The sequence below is a fragment of the Erythrolamprus reginae genome, chromosome 1 (genome assembly GCF_031021105.1).
Source record: "Erythrolamprus reginae isolate rEryReg1 chromosome 1, rEryReg1.hap1, whole genome shotgun sequence".
Classification (NCBI taxonomy): domain Eukaryota; kingdom Metazoa; phylum Chordata; class Lepidosauria; order Squamata; family Dipsadidae; genus Erythrolamprus; species Erythrolamprus reginae.
This window is the reverse complement of record NC_091950.1, coordinates 325,943,243-325,964,912: the sequence shown is the minus strand read 5'-3', so window position 1 is coordinate 325,964,912 and position 21,670 is coordinate 325,943,243. Positions and strand designations below refer to the sequence as shown.

Genomic DNA, 21,670 nt, shown 5'->3' with positions numbered 1-21,670 from the left:
GCTGATATCTGCCTTCTGCTTTTTTTAAAGTGGTTGTATATTTGTTACTTACGAAGTTCTGACTTTAAGAAAATTATTCAGTTTTGATACCCAAGTGGTACAACAAGAAAAACTGAAATCCTACATCTACTTACAAACAGTTTCTTTAGATCAAAGTGGCTATCAAGGTAAGAAAAACTTGGTTATTGTTGATAGTAGAAAGAATTAGAAACACATTGAATGTAAGAAATACCAATTAAGAACTAGTATATTCATCCTGATGCTTAAGAAAGAACATTACACTGGAGATTATGGGATAAATTTATTCATATTCTCTATTAGAACTTTACCAAATTTTCTGGGGGGTTTTCCCTCATGAGAATGTTTTTCTCATTTTTTAAATATTCTCTTCTGCTGGAAATTTACTCAGCTAGGACCAGGATATTTTCTATATTCTTTTAAAATCCAGTTGAATAATTATTTTTCTCTCCTCATTGTGTCTATTATCAAGAAATTTGTTTGTTTGTTTGTTTGTTTGTTCGTTCGTTCGTTCGTTCATTCATTCAATTCCACTTCTATGCCACCCAATCCCGAAGGACTCAGGGCGGCTTACAACAATATAAAAATACAAGAAATAGAGTATGGCTATCCATATCATAAGCTTGATTTGGTATAGGTTACCTATTCTGACAAATAGCCCATTCTGGGCAATCCTTAGACGTTTCTGAGAGCAAGTCAACACTTGATCTTTAGTTGGTGATCAGCATTTAGTTTGGTATCAGTAACATTCCTTTTTGGCTGGTGATGCACCTTTTCCCAATCAGAGCCTCAAGGTTTTATTTGGAAGGTGAGGCTGCAGTATTAGGAAAGACCAAAGTGGCATTTTCTTCCTGTTGAATCTAACAGGTATTTCTATATGCAGAGAGCCAAGGAGATGGCCCTGAAGCAGATATTCTGAATCTTACATAAACAAAAATGCAAGAAGCATTCCTTTGGTCCTAGGGAGAGAGATAGTACAGGATTCAGAAGAGACTTAGGCTGAGTTTTCACTGACTCATGATCGTAAGGGGGAGGGAAGAGAAAGCACAAACAAACTTGCCAAATTGTTTACTATGGCCTACCTCACTCAAATATAGTTCTAGTTCTTCCTGTAGAATTGGTTTCCTGCTCTGGTCTACGTACAAGGACAGACAGTATATCATTTGACCAAAATGAACTTTCTATTGCTTTTGCAGGAGTTCTATATCAAGTGAGAAAGAAGCTTCACCGAGCTGCCAAGAAAATTATAGAAATGTATGCTCGAATTTTCCAAAAGCCCTTTGATGGTAGGTTTGGTAAAAAGCTTTAGGAATATCGTTGTCAATTGCTGTAATCTAAAACTGTTATTTTTTTTTAAAAAAGCAGAAGCTCTGTCCTTTTAGCAGTTTATACCATGCAGAAGCTAAACAGATGTAATTTTTTCCATTCCCTCCACCCAATGCTGTTTCTGCATATTGGGAATAAATTTCTCTATATAACTAAAGTGCAAAGCTGCCATGACCTGGCTGACGTTTGTTATCTGGAACAGTGATTTAGTCTTTGGAATTGGCTCTGAACATGCTAGTTATGCTTACATGTTTTTTTAATTCTTAAGCCAATGGCTAATTCATAAATAAAGTATCTTGTCAGTGTTTAGTCGGATATTTAGGCTTAAAATCAGTACAGTGATAAGAGCCAATTGTTCAGTCAAGAAATGTGCTTCACTGGGTGCATTCAAGTAGAGACTTGATTGCCATCTGGCAGGAAAGATTTAATTTGGATTCCTGCAGTGAACAGGTATTAACTTGAAGGTCCTTCCTTCTCTGTGATCCACTGTGTTTTCACTAGGATGCAAAAATGACTTTTGGATACTTAAATGTAGTTCAATATATACTGGCATTCTTGGGTTACAATTTTGTACAGAGTCAAATCTTATTCATTGGTTATGGCCTCTAAACTTCAGTTTCCAGATTCAGAGCATCCATTCAATCGAATGGTCAATCATTTATATTAAGAAAAATCTCCTTCAAATCAGACTTGATACTGATGTATAGCTTTCTTGACAAATTTAACAAAGTTATTTACAATTACGTGGGTCACCCAGAAAGTAATGCACCACTTTTTTTTCTCTCAGCCTACAGTAATGGTATGAATGCGAAACTTTAGATATACATTATTTGAATTGTCAGGAGTGTGGGTGTAAATTTTGTGTTTCTTCAGACAGATAGCGTAGCTACAGCAGTGTTTTGAAATGGCATCTGTAAGTGATGTACATTACAAACAGTGTGTTGTCATTGAATTTCTCACTGTGGAGAAAGAAACTTGGGAACATTCACAAATGTTTTTGTACAGTTTATGGGGAATCTGCAGTCGACAGAAGTATGGTTAGCCGCTGGGCACAGAGGGTGAAGCTATTAGAAGAACAGAAGAACAGAGAGTGAGGCCATTAGAACAAGGGGTGGTACCGACAGGGCATACATGCCCTTGTGTCTCGCTGGAGGAAGGCCATAGAACGGGACGGAGATTATGTGGAAAAATAGGGAGTGTAAAAGAAACATCATTCTTTCTTGTGTGTAAGCTTCATTGTGTTCAATAAATAATTGTTGAAGAAAAAAATGTGCATTACTTTCTGGGCGACCCTCGTACCTTTTTCTAGGATTGTAACCCAATCTTGACTGTAGCCGTAGTGTTCTCTGAAGTTGTATTAACGAAGAATTTACCTGTTTAGCTTTTTGGATTAGCCAAAATCAATTAGGTATTGGCACTTAATTGTGAATCCAGGAAATTACACACTTTAAAATGTTGCTCTAAAAATATGATCTGTAGTTACAGTACTGTTGATAATACAAAGATGGAAATAAAATGACTATAATAATCTTGTCCTATTTTATGTTTGGTAAAGAACGCTTCAGTACACTTGATGCAGAAGAGCGCGATTATGCCTTGTGGCTGCTTGTGAAAAGAAGTCAATCAAATGATAAAATGGTCCGATTACAAGCTGTGCAGGAATTGGCTTCCAATCGTTACTGGCATGGTAATGGTATCTTTTAAGATAGCTACAGAGTTCTTGCTGTTGGCTCTTATCTGTTACATAGTAGAATGAAAAGGATAGCCAACTGATAGCAGCTGTCAGATCCGATTTTGTGCCACTCTCTGGGGGAAGGGGGGAGATTTTGGAATTTACTTATTTACTTCTTCATTCTTTATCTTATACCCTGCAATGTATTCATTTATAACTTTTAGCCTGATTTATAAACATTAGCCTGGTGCCTAAGCGGCCTGGCATTTTCTCAGCTTTTGGGGAATGTAAAGGGAGGGTGGGCCATGTGGGTTGCATTGCGGGAAAAACAGCTGAAGATGACCCTGAGAAAGTTCTCTTATCACTTTCTCAGAGCGGCCACTACAATAACATCTTCACACCTGCGGATTGGCTGATTCCACACTGGAGTGTTGGGAGGGGTTTCTAACTTTTCTTTTATTCTAAATGCATTGCCTGCTTTGATTTTGTCCTATTATCACCCCTTTTCAATTAAAATTCCTTTTGAAATGCTGAGTTTACTTTCTTGAATAAGAGGGAGTAGCTGGCACAATATATCAGAATCGGCACAATATATCAGAAAGCTTTCTTATACTAAATAGGAACAATACAAGAACCCATTCATTTTAATTGGAGCTTGTATTGGAGAACCTTTCATTGATTAGGGCCCTCAGTGTGTTTGTTTCTCGCTTTGCAGATTTTCCGTTAGGATGTGGGCTAACATTTGACAGCAACTGGACACTCACAATTACCCTATTTTTCACAGTATAAGACACACCGGAGTGTAAGACGCATAAAAATTTTAGAGGTGGAAAACAAGGAAAAACGTATTCTGTACCAAATGGTGTAATAATATATCATTTAATAAAATACCAATGTAGCAGAATACATTCTACAACCATGTACACTTTTTACAAACTTCAAGCTCGACAGCTTTAAGACTAGTGGACTTCAACTCCCAGAATCCTTCCTCCAGTCATGCTAGATGGGGTAGTTAGAAGGCAAAAACAGCCCCATTTTTGCAAACAACAGGCTGGTTTTTGCTTGTTTTTTCACAAAAATTGGGTGGGCAAAAGGTCTGGGAAGCCTGCAGGGAGCTCCTGGGCGCTGGGGGATGGCAAAAATGCCTCCATTTTTGTGAAAAATGGGCCATTTTTTGCGCAATTGTTTCACAAACATGGAGGCATTTATGCCTTCCCCCTATCCCCAGGAGCTCTTTGCAGGCTCCCCAGATTCTTTGCCCACCCCATTTTTGTGAAAAAACAAGCAAAAAATGGCCAGTTTTTTTGCAAAAATGGGCATTTCCCCATCCCCCAGCAACCAGGAGCTCTCTGCAAGCAGGGGAGAAGGGCTTCAGGACAGGAAAAATGGCTGCATTTGGTGAATAAAAGACGCACTGACATTTATACTCTCTTTTGGGGGGGGGGGAGGTGTGTCTCATACTCTGAAAATACGGTATTTAAAAACAATCCTTTCAGTTCTGATGTCTTCAGCAAGAACAAATGGATGGATGTTTTACAGTGAGAACGCAAGACTTCCTCTTGGAAATGCTTTAACAATGCTATTGATGTCACAGGAGTCTGAAATTAAACTAGCAACTTTTGTTTCACAATATAAACCGCAGGTGTTAACAGTTTTCTTAATAGTATTACAGCTGAATCTCCCCCCACTTGTTGTTCAAAATTGGGAATTTGTTTACTTCTGCCATCTCTTGGTAGTTAGTCCCTTCCAAACAGATCATTGGGTTTTTCATTGCAGAGATGCATTACTTGTTTATGTAGTTTTTACTGAATTATATATTTGTGAAAATCCTAACTTTATATTTGTTTTAGTACAGATTATCAGTACAAGACCGTTACCCAAACAAGCGACCAGAGAACTGCCATTGCTTTGGCTCGGAGTAAAGACGTTGATCTGAGATTTTTCCTGCCTCCTCATCTTTTAATGAATCCAAAAGATGTATGTATAATAAGATCTGCACGGCCTTTTTACTGCAGCGGCTTCTTTTAATGTAGATACTTGAAAATTAATATTTGAGAATTGCCCGAGGTAGGTTAATGCAGTTGCCAGAAGGCATCCATATGGACAGGCATACTTTTAAAATTCTTTTTTTTAATTCAACCTTTCCCAATGAAATGCTAAGAGAAGATGCTCTTTGCTTGACTGAAAGGTCTCACGGGAGAAATCAGCCTCAGGAGGGAGAAAGGCAAGAATGATCCACAATAACCCGGAGGGCTCTCTTCTGATTTGGGCTTCTCTGCTCTGTATCTCTAATCAATCTCTATAAATGCCAGTCCCCGAGGCTGTTAGGTTGTTTTACCCAACTATGCTAGCCTACGAGTAATCCGAATGCCCTCTAGCTGCCATGAAGTCATTTCATAGGATTTTGGGTCTCCTAGGAGATTGAAAGTCCTGTCAAAAGTAAAGGATAAAAATCAAGACAACCTCTAGCCACCCCAGGGCGTCATGTTCAGGTGAACAATTGGCCTCTGGGGTTTTTTCCCCACCAGTAGTCCATGCTGGGTAGAAGGGAATGTCTTGAAACTACCTTGCCCTAGTTTGTTTCAGAGCAGAATGCCTGGTCTCCTTGGTGATATGTGATAGAAGTGTATATTCTGGGAGCAGTGCAACTTACAGTACGCCAGTCTGCTTTCCTCTGGGTTCAAGGATGGATGGAAAATGCATGAATATGGCTGTGAAGAAGAGCCCAGGGGGTATCATTTGAAGTGGAGATCAGTGGCTGAGTTAGGGGGTTTATAACATTATAACATTTATAACATGCATTGGTTGCCAGTCGGTCTACGAACCCAATTCAAGGTGTTGGTTATCACCTTTAAAGCCCTAAATGGCTCAGAGCCAGACTATTTACGGGATCGCCTCCCACCTCATACCTCATTGCGGTCAGTAAGGGCCCACAGAGTCGGCCTTCTCCAGATCCCATCCGCCAAACAATGTCAGTTGGTGGGACCTTGAGGAAGATCCTTCTCTGTGGCAGCTCTGACCCTATGGAATCAACTGCCCCGAGAAATTCGACCTGGCTTTTCCGGCAGGCCTGGAATTAGATCGACTGCTGTGTATGTATGGTTCTTTTTAGGATATTGTTTTATTGTTTTACTATATTACTGATTTTATTGTGTATTTCAATTGTATTTTATTACTGTTGTATTTATCCCACTTGTTAGCCGCTCTTTGTCAGCTTCGGAATAAGCGGTTTATAAACGCAATAAATAAATAAATAAATAAATAAATAAATAAATAAATAAATAAATAAATAAATAAATAAATAAATAAATAAATAAAAAAAAACAATTCTCCAAGGCCAACTCACCACAACTTGTTGTGGGACAAAAGTTACACTAATATGAAATGAATGGTGTAATAGAACCCTGAGAGGAAAGATTCCAAAGAAGGGCAAGAATGAAATGTGAATGGCAAACATTAAAATATTTTTTCCATTTATTTTAAATAATTAAATAGGATTATTAAATTGTCCTGCAGTGAGTTGTCCTGCTGTGAGTTGGCCATTGGCCAAGTTGGCCATGGTGAGTTGGCCATTGCGAGTTGGCTATGGTAAGTAGTCCCATTCCTCTAAGTAGGGGTTTATAGTAATAGAAGTCATGATCTTAAAACCCCTTGTGGAGTGTAAGAATGGGAATTGCAGTGAGACGACTCAGGACTATTGTGTTTCCCATGCAAAGGCGTATAAAAGATCAGTATTTGGAGGAATTAAAGACTCTGAGAGACAAGCTCTACCATTCACATTCTTAAAACCCTCTAAAATCTGTCTGTGCCTCCCTTCGGATTTAATTCAGAAGAGATATTCCGGAACAAGAAATATAAACCTAGTTCATGTCTGTGATTGCAGCTGCTTTCCAAAAGACTTGTTTTGAACTGCTTCCAATGAACTTCACAGCTCTAGCCAAAGACAACTAAAACCGACCTGAAATTGTGCCACTGAAATTTGGTTGTTTTGCTGCTGAATGTTGGCAGCAGAATCTCAGGCTCCAGAGGACCGCATGTTGTCCAGTCTGCCCCATGATATGATATAAAAAGGTGTAAAGGTTTTCCCCTCACACATATATGCTAGTCATTCCTGACTCTAGGGGGCAGTCCTCATCTCCTTTTCAAAGCCAAAGAGCCAGCGCTGTCATGTGGCCCACATGACTAAATGCCAAAGGCTCGTGGAACGCTGAAAGAACATTGTTACCTTCCCACCAAAGGTAGTCCCTATTTTTCTGCTTGCATTTTTACATGCTTTCAAACTGCTAGGTTGGCAAAAACTGGGACAAGTAATGGGAGCTCACTCCGTTACACGATGTTAAGGATTCAAACCGCTGAACTTTCTGATCGACAAGCTCAGCGTCTTAGCCACTGACCCACTGCATTCCACGTGGTATCATATAGTTCTCAATTAATTTCAAATATCCTTTTCAAGCCAACAGCTCAGTTTGCTATGTAAATTATCCTTCGTATGTCACAAGAGCAACTGTTTGAGAAAAACAGAGAGAGAAATAGTTAGCTAGGTGGTTGTTAGGAGTTACTTTATGTCTCTGCAGTATCCTTTGGTTTCTGCCCTGCCACCTTAGGCGTAGTTCCTTAAACAGATTATGCTTGAAGGAATATGGTCTCAACAGAAAAGGGTTGCATTCTCATGCTGCTTCATACTATGAAAATATTTACAAATCCTATCAATACCCTACAAAGAAAATCTATATAAAATGTTTTTCCGATGGCACTACGCTCCAGCACGTTTAGCTAAAATAAATGGGAATGTACGGTAAGTAACAAATGCTGGAAGTGCAAAAAAGACATAGGAACATATTATCATATTTGGTGGCTTTGTACGGAAGCAAGAAAATTTTGGACCCAAATTCAGACCTGGCTGGAAGAAATATTGGATTACAAATTAGAGACGAAACCAGAAATGTACTTACTAGGAATAATTAGAGGCCAACACAGTAAAGAAAACTATTATTTAATAAATCATATACTTACATCAGCAAGATTGGCATTCGCACAAGTATGGAAGCAAGAAAAGACTCCAAATGAAGAGATGGTGATTAAAAAAATGTTAGACTGCGCCAAACTTAATAAATTAACGTATGAAATTCAAAATCAACAAAATAAGGACTGCTACAGAGTGTGGGAGAAATTGTACAATTGGATTGGGGGGGGAAAAGGGAAACTAGCAGTAAAGAAATATAATGTATAGTAAAAAGAATTGTAAAAGAGTAATTTTCATGCATATAGGGAATGGTAAATGTTTAACGTTGCTTGTATGTTGTTGGTATGTTGGTATGTCAAATAAACTTTACAAAAATTAAAAAAGAAAAAAGAAAATATTTACAAATCCTAGTGTTTTAATGTGAGTCATTCATCAACATGATACAGTAATGGGAATGTTTGTGGTTTCATATTTCAGACTTGTTGCATAGAAGATGAACTTCGACTGCTACTGGCATCTTTACCTCAAACAGATCTTGACCAGTGTGTACAGTATTTTACCTCTTTAGCTTTAAGGGAAAGCAGCCAGACCATAGCTGCCCAAAAGGTATATATATTCTCAAAACTTAAGAGTTCAGCATTCTAGTCAACTGGGTACTTAGAACTGGCATTCTATTTGTGTGTTTCCTCCTTAATGTATTGTATTTGAGTTTCCCATTTTAGTTTGCATTTTTACAGCGTCTTAACTTTGTACAACATGTTGGATCTTTTGATTTGTTGGTCTCTGAAGCCGGAGATAAATTATTAAATCTTCGATATGAAATGTGATATAATCTCTGAATATATTTGAAGGTGGGAAATGAAATATTGGATACCAGGATTTTATACTTTGGTTTTTACTGCTATTTACCGTATTTTTCAGAGTATAAAGCGCACCTTTCCCCCACCAAAAAAGGGTGAAAATCTGGGTGGGTCTTATACTCCGAATGTAGCCCCACCCACCCGTTCCACACATCGCATTTTCGGGTAGTTCCAGGCGGTAGGGATCCTCACTTCCATATGGAGACTGAGTCCTGAAAACCTTTCAAACAAAAGCATTTTCAGGCGGCAGCACCACCCCGATTCCAAAAATGGTGCATGCAGCAGGCACTGCCACCTGAAAATGTTTTCCTCTCTCACGTTGCAGGCACCATCTTTGGAATTGGGGAGAGGATTGTGATGCTTCCACCTGAAAACACTTTCCTCCCTGATCCTGGCGTAGCAGGTGCCGTTTTTGGAATTAGGGAGAGGATCGGGGAGGAGGAGAAGGGCAGCTTCAAGTGGTGCCACGTTAAACCAAAGCCTCTGAGCAACTGGGAAAGAAAGTCACGCTTCATGGGGGGGGGGTGCTTTTAGCTCCGTTCAAAGTGAAACCCTAACTGCTGCCACCACCGATCTCCCAGCATGCAGAGACTGAAAAGGTGATGCTCTTTTTGTCCATCCCCATCACATGGAACTGGGAACCCAGTTATTCAGAAGCTTTGGTTGAAGGTGGTGGTATTTTACGCCGTCCTCCTCCCCTCCTCCTCCAGCAAGCGAGAAGTGCCTCAGAGTCAAGGCTGGAAAAAAACGTAGATTACTAAGAAGTTCTTTTCCGGAAAAATTATTGGGGTTCTCCTGTGATCTGCAGGGACTACTCGCTTTCTCCAAAGTGAGTAGTTAGGGTTGTCTAGCACAGCCTGAGGAATGAACCACTTCAGGATGGTCTGAGGGAGGATCTGCCTGACAGCAATGTGAGGAGCCGCCACTACTGCCTAAGCCCTCTCCGCACCAGGGAGCCAAGCCAAGCAGGAGCCCCAGAAGCAAAAGGTCCCTCCTTTCCAACCACTCCTGCCTATTGGCCCGATTCTCTGATGCAATTTGCACAGCTGTGCGCCCTCATGAACTGGCAGTGGTTTTCAGCTGGTTCTAAGTGCTGGCGCCGCCAATCTCCCAGCATGCGGAGATCGCGATGCTTGTTTTTGGCAATCCCCGTCACCTGGAACAGTTTGTTTCAGGCGGTGGATCTGGCCAGGAGGAAAGAGAAGTCTGCGGAGAAGGAGGAGCAGGCCATGTGGCTTTGCAATGTGCATTGTGGAATCAAGAAAGGATGCATTTTCAGGTGGCAGCGCTGGCTGGAACTGGCTATCGCCTGAAACGTGATGCATCTTTTTGCCCTCCGCATGCCCTGTTTGTGTTTTCGGGCAGCAGACCCGTGATTCCCTTCCCGATTCCAAAAACGTTGCCATCTGAAAATGCTTTCCTCCCCAGTCCCTGAAGCACATCTCAGATCTGCGTGCCCTCCACTTTCTTTTCCGCAGACTCTCCTTCTCTTTCCTCCTGGATCAGAGCAGAAGCCGATTGTCCTCCACCTAGGTCATCTGAGGAAGGAGCAGGCAGAGCGGCCAGCCGCCTTGCCTTATACCTTCTGTGCAATGCCTGCCTTGTCAACAAGTCACGACCGGAAATATAGTTAATTTAGGAAAGCGTGAAAAATATAGATATGGCAATCCACAAGCTAAATATATTGTAAATTTACAAAATATAATAATGAAAGAAGGAGAGAGCAAAATATCTCTCCAATTGTTATTTTATTTTACTTTTGTTATTGGAGTAAATTCTTATTGGGATTTATTTACTGGAAAAAAATGCCTTCAGAATAATGTAATGTTTCTTTTAAAAATATTAAATTTTCATATCCCTTTTGAGTTAGTAGCAAGAATGCTCCAATGACTGTTACGATAAATAGAATAGAATAGAAATAGAATAGAATAGAATAGAATTCTTTATTGGCCAAGTGTGATTGGACACACAAGAATTTGTCTTTGGTGCATATGCTCTCATTGTACATAAAATAAAATATACATTTGATAAGAATCATGAGGTACAACACTTAATATTGTCATAGGGGTCAAATAAGGAATCAGGCAAAAAATATTAATAGAAATCTTAAAGATACAAGAAACAAGTTACAGTCAAACAGTCATACGTGGGAGGAGATGGGTGATAGGAATGATGAGAAAAAACTTCTATCTTGTTGGTCAGTGTTTTTAATATGGTTCAAAGTTACAACATCTTTTCTGTAAAGTGAGATGTGGTCTCTTGTTTCCTTTGACTGATTATCGTACACTGTACTCTTTCTGCTTATTTTTTAAAAAAATGCAAAACTCTACACATTGTGTACTCTACACATTATTGTAAACAAACTTCACATTGTTTATTCTGAAATTAATTTCCAACTTGTTTTTCTTCCAGGGCGGCTTGTGGTGTTTTGGAGGCAATGGGCTTCCATATTGTGAAAGCCTTAGTACCATACCGGCAAAGACAGAGGAACTCTTCTGCCTGCAAGCTTTAGTGGAGCATTCCAAGGTAATGCAGCAGAAACACCTAGCCCGAGATTTCTCAGTTTGGGCCTGTAGATCTCTTTGGATCTCAGTAGTGACAACAAGCTGAAAATAAGATCAAGGAGTTTTTGAAAATCATTCATGATTTTCATTTTAAAATAGTTGAAAGAATTATTTTCCTGTTAAATGAATGGTCCTTTTAATCAAACCAGTTAATTTTAGCGCTATTAATTCTGGGTTCTGCCTCTACCCACACTTGTTCACTACTTTATAAATAGTTGAACTCAAGTATTTGCAGCCCTCTCAGACCCAAGGTAAAAGCATGAAGAGAAAATCCCTGTTCAAGCTGTGTTAAAAACCCAAGATAGATTGTAAATTGTGTAGGTGCCAGTGTTCCCTCTAATTTTTTTTCGGGGTGAGCGGAAAAGTATAGTGTCTGAGCGACAGTCCCTTTGGCACTGGGCGGCATATAAGTATAAATAAATAAATAAAGTAAGTAAGTAAGTAAGTAAGTAAGTAAGTAAGTAAGTAAGTAAGTAAGTAAGTAAGTAAGTAAGTGTGGGCATGCGCTATCACACATGAGCAAGTTCTTGCATCCATAATTCTATCCTTTCTATCTCTCCCTCCCTCTTTCCTTTCTATCTTTCTTTCCCCCTTTCTCCAAGCCCTTCCTTTTCCCTCTCCCTAACTACCCCCTGCTCCCTCCTTTCTATCTCTCCCTCCCCCTTTCTCTCTCCCTTCATCTTTCATTCCCTCTCTCTTCCTTCCTTCCTTCCTCTCTTTTTTGTTCTTTCTCTCTCCCTCCTTCCCTCCTTCTATGTCTTTCCCTCCCCCTCCTTCCCCCCTCTCTTTCTCTCTCTCTTGCTTTCTTTCCCTGTCTTTCTCTCTTGCTTGCTTTCTCGCTTTCTTTCTCATTCTCTCTCCCCTCCTTTCTCTCTCTCTCTCTTTCTCTCTCGTTCACCACGCCGGCAACAGAGAGAAAAAGAGAGAGAGAGAGAGAGAGAGAGAGAGTGGAGGGCGCCGTTGTCTTCGCCTCTGCCCGGCGGCTCTGCAGTGAAGAGGAAGTAGCCGCGCACCGCCTCCCGGGAGCCCGGCCGACTTTTGGAGCCGTTTTGTTTTCAGCTGGGCTCCCGGGAGGCGGAGCGTGGCCGGGCACCGTGTCTTCGCCTCCGCGCGCTGCCTCCGCCCGGCCGAAAACAAAACGGCTCCAAAAGTCGGCCGGGCACCGTGTCTTCACCTCCGTGCGGCTCTGCAGTGAAGAGGAAGTAGCCGCGCACCGCCTCCCGGGAGCCCGGCCGACTTTTGGAGCCGTTTTGTTTTCGGCCGGGCAGCAGCCGCGCGCGGAGGCGAAGACACGGCGCCCGACCAAGCTCCGCCTCCCGGGAGCCCAGCCGACTTTTGGAGCCGTTTTGTTTTCAGCTGGGCTCCCGGGAGGCGGAGCGTGGCCGGGCACCGTGTCTTCGCCTCCGCGCGCCGCCTCCGCCCAGCCGAAAACAAAACGGCTCCAAAAGTCGGCCGGGCGCCGTGTCTTCGCCTCCGTGCGGCTCTGCTGGGCTCCCGGGAGGAGGAGCGTGGCCGGGCGCCGTGTTGCAGTGGAGGAGAGAGGTGGAGCGGGCGGGCGGGCGGCCAGGTGTTCGGGGGGCAGCCGGCGCGCGCTCCCCAAATCTCCCTGCCAGCCCACCCGCCCGGACCATTCAAAATAAGAAAACCCTTCGCTCTTACTTTGAATGTTCCGGGCGGGCGCGCAGGCAGGGAGATGGGAACAGCGCGCGCCGGCCCGCGCGCCCGCCAGCCTCCGGAGAACGCCTGACCCTCCCCCCTCTCTTGCAGCAGAGGAGAAAGAGAGGCCGGGCGGGTGGGGGGCAGGGCCGAGAGGCCAGGAGCGCGAGGGGGCCGGAGGCACCATGGTGAGGCAGGTGTGGCCGCGGCTCCCTTCTACTGCCCGCGCCTTCCCGCCCGCCCCCCCTGCAGGCTGGCAGGGGGATGGGGACTGCGCGCCCGAGGAAAAAGGTGCGCACAGGGGTATTTTGGAGCGCGCGCGCACGTGCACAGCTTACAGGGAACGGTGGTAGTTAAGTCATGTTGTGAGGAAATAGGACTGTACTGCCTGTGTTTAATTAATGTAGACAGTGTAGGCATTCTCAAGTCATTTTTAAATTTATTTCAGTGTCCGAGTAGTCCCTGTGACTCTTTGTGCATGATTTTATACTTGATTTGCACACTGGTCAAGTGCAGTTCATCATTGCAATCCCCGTATCGTTTCAGATCCCCAGCCATTGTAATAAAATTGAAGCAAACAAGGGACTTCAACTCCTGCAAAAATTGTATCACCTCCATAGAGATTCTCACAAAATACAAAGAAGTATCATTCACATCATTGGAAATATGGCCCTAGACGAACGTCTTCATGCCTCGATAACACGTGCAGGTACTAGCAAATGCCTTTGTAGTTAATTGGAAAAGAATTATTAAAATATTTTGTCTTGTGGGGTTTTTTTTCCTTATAAGAATTATAGGGTTTTGGAAATCAATACTTTAGACTTGGAATTTAATTATTTAATATTCCAGGCAATTCATTCAGTTAGTCAAATATATATTCTAATTGGCTGGACATAGTATAGAAACTATAATTGAGTGTATATTGAATTCATCTTTGTGGGTGGGGGGAGAAATGATAACTACTTATACTTCTGCAGTTTGTGAGCAGTACATTTTTCTGTTTAGGATTCCTCTCAAAAAAGGGAAGGAATTAATGAATCAAATAAATGAGTGTTTAAAACAATGGTTTTCCTGACAGGATGACTCTTTATTCCTGGAGGGGATATTATGGCAGAAAATTTGAGTAGACAGCAAACATCTTACCCATAGGGTGGCATGGTATGCCTGCCTGCCTTGATATTGCTGCATGAAATATCCTCAATAGAATAGAATAAAATAGAATTCTTTATTGGCTAAGTGTTATTGGACACACAAGGAATTTGCCTTTGGTGCATACACTCTCAGTGTATATAAAAAGACAAGATATTAATCAAGAACCATAAGGTACAACACCTAATAATTGTGATAGGGTACAAATAAGCAATCAGGAAACAATATTAATCTAAATTGTAAAGAAGTTACAGTCATAAGTGGGAGGAGATGGGTGATAAAAATGATGAGAACAGTAATAGTAACAGTAATGTAGCCTTAGTGAATAGTTTGACAGTGTTGAGGGAATTCTTTGTTTAGCAGAGTGATGGCATTCGGGGGGAAACTGTTCTTGTGTCTAATTGTTTTGGTATGCAGTGTTCTATGACATCGTTTTGAAGGTAGAAGTTGAAACAATTTATGTCTGGGATGCCAGGGGTCAATAAATATTTTCATGGCCCTCTTATTGACTCATGTAATATACAGGTCCTCAGTGAAAGGCAGGTTGGCAGCAATTTTTTTTCCTGCAGTTCTGATTATCCTCTGAAGTCTGTGTCTGTCTTGGTGGGTTGCAGAACCAAACCAGACAGTTATAGAAATGTAGAGGATAAACTTAAACATGAACAGGAGAAATTAAATTTTAACAAATTTCTAACAAACAATAATTTTGCAGAGAATTGGCAGAGAAAATGTGGTGAAAAGCATATGACTGTACTTTCCTACATATTTATTACTTATACTAAATATCCCTTCATTAATAAAGCATACGAATGGGTAACAATGATTGACACCAATGTTTTATTTTAATTCAATGCTAGGATGGGTTTCCAAGCTAGCAGCTATGATGAAGTCTCCACGCGTTATGGAATCCTCTCACGCTGCAAGAGCCTTGGCTAATCTGGACAGGGAAGTGGTAGAAGAAAAGTACCCAGATGGGGTATACATTTTGCACCCACAATGTCGAACCAAGTAAGCAAGCTCTATCTTGTTTACATGAAGCCTCTTTTGTAATTCAGGCTTATTTGTAACCACAATTTAGCATGTTTTGATCTATCTGATGTTTTGCCTATTCTTTGCAGTGGAGCTGATTCAGACATTCAGTTGTAAGACACTGACTAAATAAATCATCAAATGCTTCTGTAATCATGTATTCCAGCAGATGAACAGTTTGGCCTGAGGAATTTTTTTCCGCCAGTAGAAGTTTTTTCTTTCTATTTCCCTGTCCTGTATTGTGAGTGGAAGGAAAAAAATCAGGGAACTGTCATAAACTCAATGAGATTTTCAATATTGCCTTGGTACATAGACAGCAAACATTTTCAACCTTAGTGAGCTCTTGGTATGCACAGCATGGATCAAATAATTTAAAAGCAGGAGAAAATATTTTACATTAATCTCATAGATGTTTGTCAATATACCATATGTAAATTGCTTTGGCTTTATTTTTGTTTCAGGGAAAATCATTATACATAGATTACAAGCAGTCCTTGTTTAGTGACTGTCTCATTTAGCAAATGTTCAGTTGCAGAATTATGAAAAAATAACTTTTCATCCAGTCCTCACATTTACAATTGCTGCAGTTCTGTAAAGCAATATCATAAGTAGTTTCACTTAGCAACAGTTTCTCTTAATGACCAAGTTGCCAGTTCTAATTGTGTTTTCTAAATAAGAACTACCTATAATATTGTGCATTACCATTAGGATGATAATACCTTGCTAAGTTGTTTCAGACAGTAAATAGAAAGAAGCCCAGGGTCCAATTGGCTAAAGGAGCCTGTAGAAAAAGCTTGGAAAAAGCATAGCAAATAATAAAGTAAATCTCAGATTTTGGAAGGAACTCACTACATCTCATAAAATAAAGGAACAGAATTAAGTTCAGGAAGGAGAGAAGTTTACCTTTTAAATGATGTCATCAATACTGGTAGGGGTGTGAAGAGATATAAGTCAACATTTGGTTCCTTGCTCTGGTCTGGAATCTAACTTAGAGTAATTCCATTAGTTTTGGTCCCTATTATTACTAATAATTTTAGTGGAGCTGGAATAGAAATTATTGCATTTATGTGAGAGTTAATTATTTGCCTAGATTGGTGTTTTTCAACCTTGGCAGCATTAAGATGCATGGACTATAATTCCAGGAATTGACCTGGATTAGTGAGGGCAAAACCTTTTTTGCTCGGGTACCAAAAGGACTCCTGAGTGTTAAAAAGGGCACTGGGTACTAAAAAGTCTCCAGAGCCTGAGGATGGTGAAAAATAGACTCAACGGGCCTACTTGAAGTTTGGAAACAAACTTCTGGTTGAGCTGTTGGGCCGTTTTTCACCCTCCCCAGGCTTCAGGATAACCTGAAGCTTGGGGAGGATGAAAAGTTTGTTTCCGAACTTCCGATAGGCCCGTTGGGTCCATTTTTCGCCATCCATAAACACCAGAGGCTTTCCTGAAGTCTGGGGAAGGTGAAAATGACTTCCTACCACCCTCTGGAAGACTGGAAATCAACTGGCCAGCACGCACATTCGGGCGGGAACTGACATAGGGCAATGCCTTGCGTGCCCTCAGATATGGCTCCACGTGCCACCTGTGGCGCCATGTGCCATAGGTTCGCCAGCACTGGCCTAGATGCTGTCATTAATAATGGATTTTTCTTTATCATTTCTCTCCGCTACCAGTGAGCCCATTAAAGCAGATGTCCTTTTTGTTCATGGCCTTTTGGGAGCCGCATTTAAAACATGGAGACAACAGGACCTTGAGGACTCTGCAGATGACAGAGACATGGATGCAGAAGATGACTACAGTGAATGTTGGCCAAAAGTAAGGATTGTTAACCGCATCTCTTGAGTTACAGCAGGAGCCAGGACTGCCAGGATTGGCGTTACTTAGCAACGAGATCCCGTGACATCACATTTTACAACTGCATAGCTTAGCAACAGCAGTCCTGATTGCTCTTGAAACCCAAGGACTAACTGGGTGATGGTGATGAAGAGGATGTGTGGATAATCTACAATCTAAGACTGGGATAAATTTAATAATTCCAAGACTTAACCAAGGACCTAAGAATTATTAAAATTGCATTTAAGAAGCAGGATGGGTTTTTTTTTTAAGTTAGGTTATTCCGATGCCATAGATTCAATATTGCCAGATATCAAGAAAGTCCTCTGGTTATTGTTCTGGGGCTCAAATTACGATTGCTTTAACAATTCATTTCTTTTTCCATAAATGTTGAACTTTAGTTTGTACGCTCCAATATTTTTTTCCCGGTTGTTTTTCTTCAGTTCCTCCCCATTTACTCTCTGTTATTTACCGTATATTATGCATAAATAACAGTCAAGCACAGTATTGGAAAAATGAAGATATACCGTGAAATGAAGAGATACCCAGAAAGATACTAGGGTTGGCAGAAATTGATAGATTGACATTGAAACTTAAACAGAAAGAAAATGTAGAATATTATGAAACATGGAATCTATTTTACCAATGGTTGGAAAAAGGGAAGGAGATTAAGAATGTAAATTTGTATTTTTAAGCAAATTAAATACACAAATTAAAGATAATACAATGTTTATTAAGCACTAAGAAATGTATTTTAATAGAAAATTTAAAAAATAATGACAGCAGCATTTGTGTGAACAGCTGTATATTCAGTTATTAAATCTATGTAATCAGCAACACATTTACTTGCTTACCATACATGTACATCATATTCTCTCCTGATAAAGCATTTTCTTTTTTCCTTTTACTATATTTGTATTGAGAAAAGGTATCACTTTCTTGATTTCTGCTTTATTCTGCTGTTTAGAAGAGTAATAAGTCATAAATGACAGTTTGATCTTTTCTAAAATATGTTCTGAAGCCTGCTGACATATCCAAATTCAGAGGCTTTGATTAATTGGTAGGGATCCACCAAACAGAATAATACTAACATTATCTCCTAGAACAGGGGTAGGCAAAGTTGGTTCTTCTATGACTTATGGACTTCAACTCCCAGAATGCCCTACCCAATCATGCTAGCTCAGGAATTCTGGGAGTCCTCATGTCACAGAAGAGCCAACTTTGTCTACCCCTGTCCTAGAAGAATGAAATGAAAACTTTGACCCTATATTTATGGATGTAAGGCACAATGGTTGTTTATAAGACTAATGCTGGGTTGCTGAAATTAAGGCAAATAGACACTTCAGATGCTATGCCCTGCAATCATAGTTTACTTCCCTGATTCACTTGAATTGCTTGAAAGTATGTTGTAGTATCTAAAGCCTAAACACTTATCTAAACAAAATTGTTTTCTGACTTGTTTTCATGTGTTCTAAATTTAGACTTGGTTATCATCTGACTGCCCATCGCTTAGAATTATTTCTGTGGAATATGATACCCACCTTAGTGACTGGAGAACCAAATGTCCCGTAGAGAGCTACAGGTAAGGAATAGGAGTAGAAATCTGAAACTCTAGCATCCTTAATCTGGTCGGCTTTAGCACATTATTTTATCCCCTGGTTAGGGCTTTAAAAAAAATCTTATTCTGAGAGAGTAACAATGAAAGAGCTTGCAAGCCGGTAAGAGCTGCGAACATTGTTAGCACCTGCAAAGAACTTTCTGCAAATAATGTTTTCCAAGCCCTAAGTCTTTGCAGGTTTTTTTTCATTGCTGTACTTGCTCCGAATGTTTCTTTCCAGCCCTAACCAGGTGTAGGGCTGGAAAAAAACATTTGGACCAAGTACAGCGATGAAAAGAAACCTGCAAAGACTTAGGGCTTGGAAAACATTCTTCACAGAGAGTAACAGTGAAAGAGCCTGCAAGGTAAGAGCTGGGAAGATCGTTAGCACCTAGTTAGAGCTGGAAAAAAAGCTTAAACAAAAAGCTACATTCAGAGTATAAGAGACACCCAAATTTTAGCCTCTTTCAGGGAGGAAAAAGGTGCATCTTATACTCCGAAAAATACGGTATGTTTATTGCGTAATGAGCAATCTAAACTGATCTGCATTTGATTAAGATAACAGATTGATTCTATTATGTAAATTCTGGGATTGATCAAGATCAGTGTTAAAATGTTTAGGTGTATTCATTCATTGCATTAGTCCATGATTTGTTTTAACAAAATTTAACTTTGTTTAACTAAATTGAATAAATTTTGGCAGAATTGCTATAATCTTGTCAAACCCTTTTCAATATACTCTGAGTGCAATCACATACATAGATAGTTGCTTCCTGGAGAATATGTAGGGAGAACCAAAACAGCTATTTTTTTGTCCCAGGTAATGTGATTATGTGCTGCCAAAATTGCTCCCTCAATTCCCCCAAAAGGAGATTGGACTTAGATAATAGCTGCTGACTTTCATTCACCATTTGGAATAGAGATTCTTTGATATTCATATTCATCTAAACGGATGTTAAACAGGGTGGGTTCTAAATTACCTCCCCACCAGTTCGCTTCCTCCTGTGCTGTGTAGCTGTGCGCACATTGCATGCTACGTAGCTATGCCATGTGGTTGCGCATTGCGTGCCACATGGTCATCCCACACAGGCACGCGGGCACATGCACAGTACCGAAACCCCAGCTTCTGTGCATGCGCAGAAGCAAAAAACAAGATGGCTGCACCTCTCTATGGCAGAGAAAAAAAAATAGTAAAAACTGACAAGTTTGTAAAAAATCGTTACTGAAGCTGACGGACAAGGTTTCTTAGCATCGTGATAACTGGCACAGTAAAAGTTAAGGATGATCCGTTTTATTTATTGTAAATAAAGAGTCAATTCGGGGGCTTGGCCAGCCAGCAACCGGCTTAGTGAGCAGGGGGAAATTCCCATTACCGGTTCTATAAACCCGTATAAGGTTCTATAACTTAAATATTAAGTAATGCATTAATTTCCATGTTTGTGACATGACCTTAAATGTTAAATGTTTTTAATTAAATTAGAGTCTCATGAGATCTGTTTGGAAACATAGAAACATAGAAAATTGACAGCAGAAAAAGACCTCATAGTCCATCTAATCTGCCCTTATACTATTTCCTGTATTTTATCTTAGGATGGATATATGTTTATCCCAGGCAGGTTTAAATTCAGTTACTGTAGATTTACCAACTACGTCTGCTGGAAGTTTGTTCCAAGCAACTACTACTCTTTCAGTAAAATAATATTTTCTCACGTTGCTTCTGATCTTTCCCCCAACTAACCTCAGATTGTGTCCTCTTGTTCTTGTCTTCACTTTCCTATTAAAAACACTTCCCTCCTGAACCTTATTTAACCCTTTAACATATTTAAATGTTTCGATCATGTCCCCTCTTTCCGCTCTGTCCTCTAGACTATACAGATTGTGTTCATTAAGTCTTTCCCGATACGTTTTATGCTTAAGACCTTCCACCATTCTTGTAGCCTGTCTTTGGACCCGTTCAATTTTATCAATATCTTTTTGTAGGTGAGGTCTCCAGAACTGAACACAGTATTCCAAATATGGTCTCACCGGTGCTCTATGCAGCGGGATCACAATCTCCCTCAGGAGGTCAAGGGTTTTGCAGTGCCAATTGGTACTGAGGAGTTGATACCTGTTTTTTATGTTGATCTTCTACCCTTGGCAAGTTTAAGACTTGTGGACGTCAGTTCCTAGAATTCCCAGATAGCTTGGCCATTGCTACGTATTTTAGAACTTGAAGAACACAATCTTAAAGTTGCCATGGGTGGGGGGACACTGCTCTTAAAGCTTTTAGTAATATGGGATATTGATCTACTTATAAGAAAAGTTTCAGAATTGCTGTCCTAAAACATGCCAACATTTTCACACAGTAGGATGCTATGGGGGGGGGATAACTTCTATGGAGACAAGCTGAGTTTAAGGAAATTTGAGTAACACTGCCAAGAAATAACCTGATTCTTCAGAATATGCCTCTCTTTCTTTCTTTACTGTCTCATCTGCAGAGAATCCCTTGCATATCGAAGTACTGAGCTTCTCAAGAAACTAAGAGCTGCTGGGATTGGAGACAGGCCTCTCATATGGCTGTCACATAGCATGGGCGGTAAATTCATTGTCTTCTGCTTTCAATTTTAAAATGAACCACTTCAAACTTCTTAGCCTTGTAAATATACTACCTTGCTTCCATTTGGTAGGGTTCATTTGAATCACATAGAAAGCAATCCCCACGTGAATTTGACAAAAAATAGTAGTAGATGGGATATGTGTTTAGATGTGGTGTGTTTTCAGTCACCGGTGGATGTTCAATGTGCTATTTGTGGATTTCCAATAACTGTCTCCTAAAATTCTGAATATTATACCTAGATACCACTCTTGTAAGAAAACAGTCTTTAAAAATCTTAAGTGAATGACTAGTTACCATCCTTCTTTCCCACTGATAGGATAGTGTTGTATCCCAATGTGGAGTCCCCTTAGAAATAAATAAATAAAATGTTTTATTGGCTATGATAGAAAGTTCATACAAAACAGAAAGGT

At 40.4% G+C, this 21,670-nt stretch overlaps 1 protein-coding gene across 4 annotated transcripts in view; it reads left to right on the top strand.

Annotated features, from left to right (window-relative positions):
- The window catches only part of SERAC1 (serine active site containing 1), a 37,167-nt gene that overhangs the window by 6,461 nt on the left and 9,036 nt on the right, over window positions 1-21,670 (top strand). For all 4 annotated transcript variants that reach the window (XM_070733764.1, XM_070733762.1, XM_070733761.1 and 1 more), the window contains exons 4-14: window positions 31-167; window positions 1,215-1,304; window positions 2,900-3,031; window positions 4,872-4,993; window positions 8,457-8,585; window positions 11,252-11,365; window positions 13,606-13,768; window positions 15,066-15,216; window positions 16,908-17,049; window positions 18,549-18,649; window positions 21,142-21,239. In XM_070733764.1, coding sequence (XP_070589865.1) covers window positions 31-167; window positions 1,215-1,304; window positions 2,900-3,031; window positions 4,872-4,993; window positions 8,457-8,585; window positions 11,252-11,365; window positions 13,606-13,768; window positions 15,066-15,216; window positions 16,908-17,049; window positions 18,549-18,649; window positions 21,142-21,239 — 1,379 coding nt within the window. The remainder of the gene's footprint in view (window positions 1-30; window positions 168-1,214; window positions 1,305-2,899; window positions 3,032-4,871; window positions 4,994-8,456; window positions 8,586-11,251; window positions 11,366-13,605; window positions 13,769-15,065; window positions 15,217-16,907; window positions 17,050-18,548; window positions 18,650-21,141; window positions 21,240-21,670) is intronic.